Here is a 13,049-nt window from a genome sequence, read left to right as displayed (position 1 = left end):
CATTTACATATATGCATCAACATTCACCAAATCAGTATGTTCCACCATTTCATTGGGCCAAATAAAAATCCTTATACCTACTGTAACTATGGCACTCTAACAAGACAGAACGTCAGCAACCTCCAACCACAGTGATTTAAAAAAGCACTCTCTTTATCTCGTATCACCAACTTCACACGGGGGCCTTAGGCAAATAAAGTGGATGGTGGAAGAATTGTCTTTGCTTGCTCAGAACACACGTGGGGTCCTTATGCATTGTGGAGGTCCTATTGGTTCCACCTTCCAACTTCTCTGCATTGGCTGTCAAATTAGGGCCTATGAGTGACTTACTCCAAGCTCAGTAGCCCTCTATTTAACATGAGGATTAAAACATTGGCATAGCGGTTTTATATTCATTTTCCTATTTTTTATTATGAGTATGTACTCACCTACAATTTTTTTTCAATTAATGTTGATGTGCCTCTTGTAAGAAAATCACATTGTGCCTATATTCCTTGACACACTGCCAATCCATTAGCATTTACTCTTTCATGGACAAAACTTGACCATTTGGTAAATGCTTACTGAAAGGATAAAAACTTGGATTAGAAAATTGCAAAGATATTATTAGCTGTCAAGATGTTCTCTGCATTAAGTAAATTTCAGCACAACTACATTAAATTTCACTTCTTTGGTAAGGATAAGAGATAATTTCCAAGTAGGACCCTACAGTGACAATGACAAGGTAATTTATAAACTCATTCATTGACAAGTTTTGAGAGAGTAACAAGGAAGATATAGTTTATCAGACTCCAGGATTTGGAATGTAAGTTCCGGATTTCCTTGCCAAAAATCAGGTTGTAAGATATTAAGGCCTTTGGAGCGACACTCATCATATTTAAATCCAATCCATAGTGTTTAAAACGAATTAACTTGTGTTGAGTTTATAAATTAGACATGGACTAAAGTTTATCATTATGAACAATGCATATAGCAAAATTTTACTTGTTTGCTTGTTTGTTTTTTTAGATGAGTGATTTAAATTTTTTGAAACAAGAATCACAACACAAGAGGTTCAAAATAAGAAGCAGAAATAGAATCAACACAGAAAAACACTTACCAAACATCAAAACAAGAACCTGCAAATGAACTAGGCAGCAACACAACAACAGCAAAAACAACATAAAACAGAAATGGCGGCACCACACCAGATACAACATCTTAGTCTTAAAAGGGAGTAGAGGACAATCCCCAATCCGAACAAAGAACCTTGTTCATAACAGTTTTCTAATTTGTTTTCTCTTTGCAAGAATAAAGAAAACACACAGACACAGACACACGTGTGTGTGTGAATATATATATATATATATATTTTTTTTTTCATAGGTCAAATGCCATATACATTTACATATAGTTTATTCTTCCACAAAGCATAGCAAATGTCATTATACATATTTTTTAGCCACATCAAAGCCATTACATGCAAGCATACCAACAAAACACTTGGCATACTTAAACCACTCTAGTGACAACAAATACATTTCAAATAAAATTTTTTCTTTGCGTAGCATGAGTTTAAGAGGTTCAAATAAAAGACAACACAATTGCAACAATACAATAACAAAGGCATCAATGCAGGGGAGAACAACTATCGATGTTCTAGTTGGTTGAGCACTTGAAAATCCTTGAAACATAGGCATTTGAAGAATGTCAGTAAGAACAATAGCAATATAAATAATAAATAAAATTTAATATAAAAATGTAAAAAGGAAAATGGTATATAATATGTGAAAGGGGGAAATGCAGGCTTACCAACTGTAATTTGCAGGCAAGTAAAACTTGATAGCTCAAATGTCTTTCCTATCACAATAAAAACTTGGTAATGTGAATTATAACATTAGTAAAAGAATTTTCTACAAATTTAGAAATTTGAGTAATGTTTGTTATCCAATTATTACTTCATTCTACTCACAATGATATTTGTAAAATTATTTATTAGTTTCAAGCTAATTGGTACAATAGAAACAGTTTAGTTAGAAATAGTAGTAGTATAAGAAAGAGTAAAAAACAGGGAAGATTGAAAGATTTCAGTAACTATTTGGGCTGTTTTCTTTTATCTAAAATTTTCATTGTGATACCAAACAAAAACGATGTTTTTGATCTTTCTTTGTAACATAATATTTTATGGTTATCTTATCTCTATCACAAGCTAAAAGATACTGGGTTGAAGCTGTTTGGTAACACAAAATGGTGGCTGTAATTGTATGTGTGAGAGACTTTGGTAATTTACCATATATGTTATAGTCTATCCGAAAATTGGGTGAGGACGTACCCGTAATTTTCTGAAAGTGGTGTGGGCACTTTGGTCCTCCACGAATCACCTTTGTAGACACTTCAACAATTCTGAATCGCCAAGCTCGTAGCTTTCGTAGTGCTCTCCATGAATCCTATGCCAGAATATGACAAAGGGAATATGCTTGACTTTTCCAAAATCAGGACCTCCATCTGGTTGCAGACTAAGAACGAATTCCGTCGGCATTTCATAAATTTCCATATTTTTGAGGCTTTTCAGATGGTGGATGCCAGAGGGCACCTCCTTCAGTTGTGGGCATTCTCCAATTGCAAGCCTTTCAAGAAGAGGCAGGGCACCTTCATCTATTATCAACCTATTCAATCCTCCCAATTTTCGAAGCCCTAGAAGCTTCAGTTTCTGGAAGCCTCCTCCCTCAATATGTAATTGCTCACCTCCATATCCATCGATAAGGTGAAGACGCTTCAAATTAGGTAGAGCTTGAAGGACCTTTAATGGATCTTCCATTAATTTTGACCAGTTTAAAGCAATTTTAACTATACTCTTGAGTTTCAGAATCCATTCCGGAAACTTTTCTAGCCGCCCAGATAGGCAAAGAGTTTGTAAGAGGGGTGGAGGGGAAGACATTGATTGTAATTCAAGAACTTCTTCCTCACTTGTTGCCCTGATTCTCAATGACTGAAGGTGGCTCATTGTCTCTAGTACGGCGCACAAAGCTATCCCATTTTCTCTCTTCAATTTAGCGATCTCCAACTTCCTCAATTGTCCCAAACTCCCCAATTCTGTTATAAGGGCATTGTTGTTGGCTTCAATCCTAAAAAGCTTTTGTAAGGATTTTAAACGCCCAATGCCACTGGGTATCTTTACTGCCTGTCTAAAGTCAAAATTGTATTCTACATCATTGTCTTCAATGTATGCCGCAAGATACCGTAGCTTATGGAGCCTACTGATCTCTGCTGGTAGTTCAGACACAAGAGAACGTTTCAAATCCAAAGTCTCTAGGTAGTGCAGTTTACCTATCGATTTAGGAAGCATTTTCACTTTTGTATCTCTAAGGCTTAAATATCTTAGATGTAATAGGTTTCCAAGTTCTTTAGGAACGTAATCAATTGGGGCACCTTCAAAATCCATTGTTCTCATGAGCTTGAAATTTGCAAGACAAGTAGTAAAAAAAGAATTGGGTACTTTGTCTAACCCAAAAATGAGGATAGAACGAGTTTGGGAATTAGAAATACTCTTCAATGGAGTATATACATTGTTTGTAATTGAGAGACGTCGAGCAATTTTGTCAAAACTTGAGTAGTTTTGAATTGAGACTAAACAAAAATTCAACTCCTCTGATCTCGAAAGAATGACCTCACGTAACATATCATGAACTCGACAAAATCTATTTTTGCCAACTTCATCAAACTCTACCACTTGAACCAAGCTTCTACGAATGAGTTGATTCAAGTAGCCTTGTGCAAGTTCTTCCAATGTTATTCCTTGCTTTTCTCTTACAAAACCCTCAGATATCCAAAGCCGAATTAGTCTTGCACAATTTATGGAGTAATCCTCTGGAAACATACCTAAATATAGGAAACAAGCTTTGAGGTAGTAAGGTAAATCATGATAACTAAGAGATAGAATTTTAGGAATACTTCTTAGACGTGAATTAGTGTCTAATTCCAAACTAAGACTATCATTCAATTTACCCCACTCAGAAACAACCTTGTCCTTATTTGACAAAAGGCCACCTATAACCACAATTGCAAGTGGCAAACCTTCACATTTCTCAACTATTTTGCATGACAGCTCAACTAGTTCATGTGGACAATTGTCCTCTTCATGTTGGAACACCTTCTTATAGAACAATTCCAAAGCTTTATTTGACGGTAGAGGTAGTTGCTTGTGCACATAACAAGATGAAGATTCATTGTGAGAGGGAGCAACATCCTCATTTCGAGTTGTGATTACAATTCCACTACCTTTGCCATTATTAGGTAAGGCAAATTTTAAACATTCCAGAAAATCTGTATCCCATAAATCATCAGCAACAATTACATATCTTTGCTCGTGCAAATATTGCCTTAATACTGTAATAAGATTTATCTCTTCCATTTTGTCAATTTCTTTAGGAGCAAACTCCTCTCTTGCCTTATAGAATTGCTTTATCATGTCCCTGAATAGGTCTTCCTTCTTGTATGATTGAGACACAGTGATCCAAGCACGACAATTAAAGTGTGCTTCCACTTTCTTGTTGTCATATACTTTTTTCACAAGAGTGGTCTTGCCAACACCACCAATGCCAACAACTGAAATCATAGTGCGATTAGATGGTCCTTCTACCAACCAATTTATCAATTTGTCTCTATGCGACTCAATGCCCACAACCTCAGCTTCCTCAATGAAAAGAGATGCCACTCGAGGGTCATACCATGTAACACTTCTAGCATTGTTGCTCAATCCCCCTTGCTCAATAGTGTTGAAACGATATTTTACAGCTAACTCTCTCTTTTCCTTGAGATTGATGCTGATGTCTTGAATCTTGGAGGCTATGACATATTTAGCTTTCAACTTTTTGGTAAACTGAAAAAACTTTCGGAGGAAATGGAAGTGTTGCCTTGGCCCAAGAGGACCTTTCGCCATATGAAGTATGTATTCATCAATGATGTCTTCAATGTGGTAAGCTTCTTCCCTTATCTGTTTCACCCATGTTTTCTCAACATTGCTCATATTCTCTTGCTCGACCCTCGCATCTGCATCCTTAAGGAAAGATTGAATAATCTCTAATTCACCTTTGATGCTTGCAACTTTGTCATGGACACCCTTGAGTAATCTCACTTCTTGGAATAACAATGGGACCAAATTTTCAATAACTAAGTTAACTGCTGTCTCTGCCATTTCTCCTCCCTTCTTAAATAAGTTGCCACACTAAACTGTAAATGAATCAACTCAATGTCAGATGTAGCAAAAATACTACTGAAGGACAAGGTACTTTCTCTCCTTTATAACTTCACAAATTAGTTGTGTACTCAAAGAAAAACCAGGAAGTTGGAGTCACTCCCCCATCAATCCTTACCAGCCCACCATGTGCAATAGAATAAAAGAATCATGACAACAACATTCTTCTATAAAAAGCTAACACAAACACATGAAAGTATATGTCAGATAAATTCATTAAGCCAAATGGCCAAGCTATATGCTTAGAATGATTTGGATTTAGTACGTAAATTGATTAAGGAAGAATTTTGAATGTAATGATAAATGATACAATAAGGCAAAAGATGCAAGGAAAACAAAATCATCATCATGGTGTTTCTGATAATTTCTAAATCAGACAAGTAGAATAAATTTTGCAATACAAAATAGTGTCTTTCTCCTGCTAAGAATAAATAAAATGGAATAATAAAATCCTTTTGGCGTAGACCCAATGAAAGCTGTCAGAAACAAATGAGTACCTTATCTTTATATTGAACTTGTTTTTCTTCTCAAGTAGACAAAGCAGCAACTTCAACCTGACATAAATGTCTAAGATAAGCTAATCTTGGAGAAGGGCATATATTTCATTACAAAATACACTTAATGGAGTTTCTAAATATGCTAGGGGCTTATGAAAAGAGAGTCCCATAGATGTATTTTGCTTCACAAGTTATCACATCTATGGCCAAAGATGATGCAGGGAAAATAAAAGAAAAAAAAGATGAGAGCCAGATTGTGACATTGCTTTGGGGAAAAAGAAAAGATCTAAAGTATTTCCTCCGATGATTGATCGGTCAATAGCATCTGTAAACAATAATCTAAAGAATGTGGGAGACAAAAAATGGACCTAGTGCTTTTAGTCTCTTATACTTTCTTAAAAGTTATCCAACAAAGGACCATTCATTTTCTTTTCTCCTCTGCCTTTCAATTCTATTTCTTGAGAAATTGTGTGGATATTCTCATATTCAACAATGTGCCAACGTTAGTGGGAAGGCTTTCACATTGTCGGTAGCTATATACAAAACCAATTGGTAGCTGGGAGTGAACATACTTGCTATAGACTTTTAAAATAGAATTCACATGCCATATTATTCAAACCAATCTTACAATAATAGATTTTATAAAGTTCCTTTACTGTCAAATGATGATTCTTTTATCATATTACAACCTTGAAGCTCTGTATCTTCCCTTTCTAAACTGCCCCTCTTCCTTTTGGAATCATTGATTCCATGTGTTGTCAGGGCCATATGTGCTCCTTTTTCTTAGCAATTATTGCTAGTTATGTTGCCATGAGGGCCACACCATTTATACTCTTCTCTCTCTCTCTCTCTCAAATTTTTTTTTTTTTTTGGGTAGGGGGTGATTAGAAACGATAGCCCCATGTTAGGGCCAAAGATACTGTTGCTACGATTATTTGTTCTTTAGCAATTATTGCTGTGATGCCTTGAGGGCCATATATGCAGATCATTTGTCGTTGAAAATCATTTTGTTAATAAGTTAGCAGGTGCCTTCTAGAGGATTAGCTTTTTACATATTCGTAGAAGTTATTATGTAACTTATAATCTTGCTAAGCATATTATTCATGTCACAAGTTTATTTGTGTGGATGGAAGATGTCCCATCACACCTCACAACTATAGTTTAGGCCAATCTCTCCAATCTTTCTTAATGAAATTTTAGTTTTCTAGAGCTAAGGGAAAATCCAATTAAATCTCAAAGTGAAGTCTAATTTTAAATTTGTGTTTCATCCAATTTTCTTAATTTTGGCATAACTATTTACTAAACCACAAAAATCAAGGAGTCCAATTTATTTTTCTTAATTTTTTATGCTCAATGAGTTATTGAGTGAAAAAACTATAGAATTAAAATTAATAAACCTAAAAAAAAATCATTTGTAAAAAAAAAAAAAAAAAAGGAATGTGAAAAGTTGAGGCAATGATAGGGTTGCTTAGGATATGTAAAGTTTGTAGGGGAGATGTATATTCATAATTGTACTCATGATTACAACCTACTCTACAAGCATCCTAAGGTTTGTGTGTGTGTGTGTGTGTGAGAGAGAGAGAGAGAGAGAGAGATTACTTTACTGTAAATGTACTAATTTAAGAGAAATCAACTTAAGATTGTTGATGACCACTTGAATATAAGAGTTTTATCTATATCTCTTATTTCACAACACTTTATCAGTATGAGTTTCTACCTAATTTCTAAAGGAAGTTGTACTTCTATTATTTTTCATACATCAAAGGTTATTTGTGTTCTCTTCTCAACTTACCGTAAGTTTTTCTTTCTAAAAATTAGTGATTATCCTATTTCTTTGTTATCAAGTTTTATACTCATATTTTTAGTGATTATTTTAACCAATTAAAATTTTATGGGATTCATGTTCTATATATATTTTGTTAAAGATGGTCAGTATGTTACACGTATCAATCACCTTCAAATATTATGTATGTGTAGTATTCTTTCGTTACAATTTTGTATAATGGAAATGTTTGTTTGTTTAATTACTTATGTAATTAAATATTTGAAATAGATGCCAAAGCATACAAAATTTGAATTTGATACCTTGACATCTTTGAGAATTTCTTATATTATTATTATTATTATTATTATTATTATTATTATTATTATACTAGTTTGACAAACTAAAATTGAGAATTTCACGATTAAAAATTTAAATATATATTTTTGTTTATTTCAAATAAATTTATATTTATTTTATTAGTAAATACTGTATTTTATATTTTCAAAATATAAAAATTTGGTAAAAATTTAATATATATTTAATTATTCTTATTTGTAAATAGATCCCATGTATGTATATGCAAGCATGAGTTACAAGTTAGTGTTAGGGAATAGTGTGGGCCAATAATATCCATTTAAGGTCTAGATATAATTGGGCTAAACCCGGGACATTATACTTTCACTCATAGCCCAACCCAACGTTAAATTCAGCCCAAGTAAATAAAAAATAAATTTGCGGTCTTGTTGGTATCTCTGTGCACACAGCCAATCCTGAGGCCAACAAAAGATACAATTTTACCCAAGGTAAATCTCTCTCTCTCTCTCTCTCTTAAAGTTTCTATTTTTATTTTTTAATGATTTTTTCTCTCTTTATGTGTTTTGTTTTAGTGAGAATCTTCATTGACTTTGAGACTAGTGAATACACACAAATTCTAAGTTTCACATTCTGAGTGTCACAAATTTTGCACAAATTCTAAGTTTCACATTGTTATTTGTCTGGTAAGTAATGTATCAGGGTGTTTTGTAATCAAAATGTAAAGCTGTATGTATGACTCTAAATTTGTTGTTTAATTTTTTGAAATGGGTTATTGATGTTGAGCTTATGTATCAGGTTAATTGTGTGAATGGTTTTTATTTTTGGGTTTGAGAGATTTTTTTTATTCAATAATTATCTCAAAAAACTGCAAGGGTTTCTCATATTATAGCATCGAAATAAAAGACAACATTTTCTATTGATATGTTCTGAGCAATCTATTGGGAAACACAGAGATATGAGTGTTATGTTAGCTACGTTGGACTACTGGTAGTTCGAACATTGGAAAATTCATAGAAACTTGGAGGCCAAAAATTTGACTAATTTAGCTAGGATGTGGTTTTTTTTTTTTTTTAGTTGAGTTGTAAGGTGTTATTTTTCATCTTTCAATTAGGAATGAAGACCCCTGTCTAGGTGCTTATAACCTTAGGGACTTGAGAACTTGCATGAACAAACTCTTTTGCTACAAGAGCAGCAGTGAATCACTGTAGTTCTATCTAATTTACTCTCTGTTTTAAGGTGATTAGTTCTCAACAGGAAAAGGGGTATTCTTCTTAATGTAACATTTTTTTTCTCTGTTTGTGTATAACATTTTGGAATATAAGTCTACTATTTTGGATCATCTGATTCCAAATGCAAATCTACAGGATACCTAATTTAGGATTTATCACAATGTCTTTTATGTTTCTTTTTCCTATCATTAATTTCATCAATATTGTAAATCTTAATTTACTTGATAAATTTTATTTGTTTCTTGTCATTGTGTGAATTCTGCTCTAGCAGGCTGCTATTTTTGTAGGTGGTTGTTCCACAACAATCAAGATGCTGATATTGACTGCAAATACTGTTGCCACCCTGCCTCAAATACCACTAGTTATACATGGTGACTACCTTCATGTAATCTAGCTTTTTAGGTACAATGATTTAGTGTGTGTTCTTTGGTTGCTAAAGGTGCAAAATAGAGGGCTCTTTTTCATTTTATTTAACCTTTTTGTTTTTAAAAATGAAGATGATATAACAAATGACAAGGAAATGTGAGTTAGATTCTCTCTTAGGTAAAGCCAGTACAACCCCTAGATTAGTTTGATCCAAGTTCTCATTGGACCAAATCAAGTTGAATCCCAAATATAGATGGTGGTTTACTTGGTAATTACTTTTTAAGGAATTCATGCTTTTGGCCCCCTGCATTATTTGTTAAAATTATGATGATGAATTTAGAGTGTGAGAGGTAGAGAGAGAATATATGTTTCATTTATTTCATCATTCCTTTTTGGTGTCATTATTTGGACGGGAAATTTTTACTCTTTCAAAATAATTTTTTTTTTTTTTTTTGAGCAAAGAACTTCCTTCATGCTGTACTATATGAACAAGTGCATTCTTTGGAGTTCTATTTTATTGGGTATTTTGAAAAGAGATTTTAGATCTTGATTTTAACAGTGTTAACTGTTATGTATGTGTATGCAGTGAAAATAGAGGGTCAATGCATGGGGCATAATATGCATACTGTATCTAATCTAGTAAAAGTTTTCATGTTGTTTCATCACTTCAATGGAAAAATGAGGTCACTAAGATTGCTGCAGCTGGACAGATAGTGATTTGTGCCCAATTTTTTACTATTAATAAAGGAAGACATATCTTGCATTCTAGACGAATGCAGTCTGAATCTAATATTTTTTTTTGAAAGATAATTACAACATGCTGCTAACTCCACAGCTCGAACCCTTTCTCCCCTAAACCCCCAAGTACTTGTACATGGGGAGATGCCAATTCAGCTACAAGGCCTTTGGTAATTTCATTCTTTTATATCTCCAATTACTTGTCATCTATGCCTTTTGTGTCTCATATTGTGGTAGAATTTTCTCATCTATTATCAATTGTGTTCAACGTAAATCTACAGATTTTACATTTGTTAGAATGTGAAAATAGTTACCTTTATATCATGATTTGGCATTTTCTAACATGTATCAATGATACTTTGACCTTTTGCATGAAGGTAATGCCCCTTACAGCCCTTTGGAGGTGAGCCAAAGTTTCAGAGCTTTCTAGGGATTATTATGTGCTTGAATTTTTCAATTTTAGTCTCACTTAAGGGTTGTATTTGAATCAGTTACTAACCCACTAGTTTGGAAATTTTCTGAACACAGTCTCACTTTCAACGATAGAGCTTATTTGTGATTTCACTTTAGGATTATGCTACTGGATCTTCTTTTTGCAATTAGGTTATGTTATGCATGATATGTTTATATATATATATATATATATATATATATCAATTTAGTTTTAAGCATATTTATTTTTAATGTAACAAAAACAGATAAAAAATAATGTAGTTTATGTAAGATATTAAAATTAAGTCCTTGAACAAATTGTTTGTATATGAAAAATAATAGGCATATAAAAGAGTACAAATAAGATACCAGCTTGGAGTAAGTAATTTGTTCAACTTTCAAGAACCTAACTTAAATGTAAATTATAGTAAATAGGTATATAACTATTATAATCAAGCTAATTAATTAAAAAATGTAACACTAATATGAATTACAAATTCCATAGGTATAAAGATATAAGTTTTTCCATCTAAAAATTAAAAAAAAAAAAAGGACTCAACCCAACTTGAAACTCAGCCTTTACAAGGTCACTATCCCAATAAAATAAAAATATTAAAAAATAAAATATCATCCTCTCATTCCCAGTTTGGTTAATGAGAAAAACAAACCCAAAAAAAAAATTTCTTACATTTTTCTCATCCTTTCAAGTATTGTGGGTTTTTTGGTTTTTGTTTTTGTTTGTTTTTTTTTGGTTGTTGATGTGAGTTTTAAGTTCCAATCAATTCCTGGTTCTTAGGCCTGTCTGTGCACAGAGCCACGCCTAAGCCAACAAAAGTGATGCTTTTAAAGAAGGTCTTAAAAAATATACATTTTCTTCTCTCTATATCTCTTTGTGGAGTCTGTGGACTAGGTTCCTGGATTTTTGGGGTGGCTCACTTAAGGGTCAAGGGTAGAAAGTAATAACTATTTCAGTTATAATGTTGAGTACATAACAATATAACTATGAATGTAATTTGTCATGTCAATTGTCATGTACACATCTATGAATCTTGCCCAAAAAGATTATTAAGACTTTTAGAGAAAGCTTGCCAAAATTATTATTATTACAATTTAATTATAGACGTATTTCAACCATTTCTTTTTGGTCATGCCAAAGCACTAGTAAAGGGGGCATCAAAGTATCCTGGGAAAAACTTTACCTTCCCAAGAGAGAAGAAGGATTGGAACAAATCAGCTATTCCATAACATATCTGGAATCTTTACACAAAAGCTGGCTCTCTTTGGGTAGCCTGGGTCCATTCCCACCTTCTGAAAGGCAGGTGTCTATGGACTGTTAAAGTCCCACAAGTGTGCACCTGGGTTGGAAAGCCATCCTAAAATTAAGGGATCTGGCTATAAGCTTCATTAAATTTGAAGTAGGGGATGGGAAGACCATATTCTTATCATCTTATGGCATGACAATTGGCATCCTATTGGTACCCTTTCATTAGAATTTGGATATAGGGTGATTTATGATGCAGCCAGCAAGCCTGAAGCAAAAGTAGTCTCTTTTGAATCTTGTGAATCTCAAATATAAAGATGCAGCAAATTGGACAATAACAATCTCTGGCTGCTACTCTTGTGCTGCCACCTATAATGAAATTAGAGTAAAAGAGTTGGAGGTGGATTGGTGGAAGTTTCTTCTTTTTTCAGCTAGTTATTCCTAGACATACTTTCATTGGATGGTTGGCAACTAAAAACAAATTAACAACTAGAGACAGGCTAGCTAAATGGGGATATACTGGTGATACTTTGTGTGTATTCTGTAGGGGCTGCATTGAGAGCAAAGACCACCTATTCTTTGTCTGCAATTTTGCTAGAAAAATCTGGATTGCCTGTTGAACTAGCTGAAGCTCTGATACCAGATTGTTGAACAAAACAGAGGACAACACGTGCTAAAGATATTAAAAGAAAACTTTTAATTCAAAATATTGACAAGTTGACAATACACTTTGCAAGATACAAGTCAAACTTAGACACATATGGCAACTTTATTTTTGCCTTTGCACTTCTCCACCACTTGACTTTTTACAAGACACCAACTCCTACAATACGCACATCAACTCACATAAATATCCTTGCACGCACCTCACTTCTTTAGGCACCTACTGACACTAGAAGAGTTTTCGTTCAAACTTTTCTTCACACCACTCTACTCACTCTTGGTGCTTATGACACACAAGTGGAACCCCTTGGTTCCTATTTATAGTTTCTGTAAGTCGGTTAAGCAACCAACACTGAATCTTCTAGGCCATTGTTTTATTGACAGTAACTTCACTAAGCTTCTTTGTCACAAATAGGGGATAAATCTTGCAGCAATCCTCAATTAAGCCTGGACTAAGCTCTATGCAATGTCAAAAATAGGTTGTCTGAAACTTGTAATATGCCTGATGTGTCTATGTTGGTCATGCAATTAGCTCCCTGGTCCTTTGCTA

The 13,049-nt window shown here is 33.6% G+C and overlaps 1 protein-coding gene across 4 annotated transcripts in view; it reads right to left on the bottom strand.

Annotated features, from left to right (window-relative positions):
• Positions 1 to 1,320: 1,320 nt before the first annotated feature.
• The window catches only part of LOC142638062 (disease resistance protein RPM1-like), a 31,705-nt gene continuing 19,976 nt past the window's right edge, over positions 1,321 to 13,049 (bottom strand). For all 4 annotated transcript variants that reach the window (XM_075812057.1, XM_075812059.1, XM_075812058.1 and 1 more), the window contains 4 exons: positions 5,731 to 5,787; positions 2,312 to 5,208; positions 1,792 to 1,839; positions 1,321 to 1,663 (listed from right to left, as the gene is read on the bottom strand). In XM_075812057.1, the coding sequence (XP_075668172.1) occupies positions 2,357 to 5,173 (2,817 nt within the window). In that variant the 5' untranslated portion in view covers positions 5,174 to 5,208; positions 5,731 to 5,787 and the 3' untranslated portion in view covers positions 1,321 to 1,663; positions 1,792 to 1,839; positions 2,312 to 2,356. The remainder of the gene's footprint in view (positions 1,664 to 1,791; positions 1,840 to 2,311; positions 5,209 to 5,730; positions 5,788 to 13,049) is intronic.

The sequence above is a fragment of the Castanea sativa genome, chromosome 6, assembly GCF_040712315.1.
Source record: "Castanea sativa cultivar Marrone di Chiusa Pesio chromosome 6, ASM4071231v1".
Lineage (NCBI taxonomy): Eukaryota > Viridiplantae > Streptophyta > Magnoliopsida > Fagales > Fagaceae > Castanea > Castanea sativa.
This window is presented reverse-complemented; position numbering and strand designations above follow the sequence as displayed.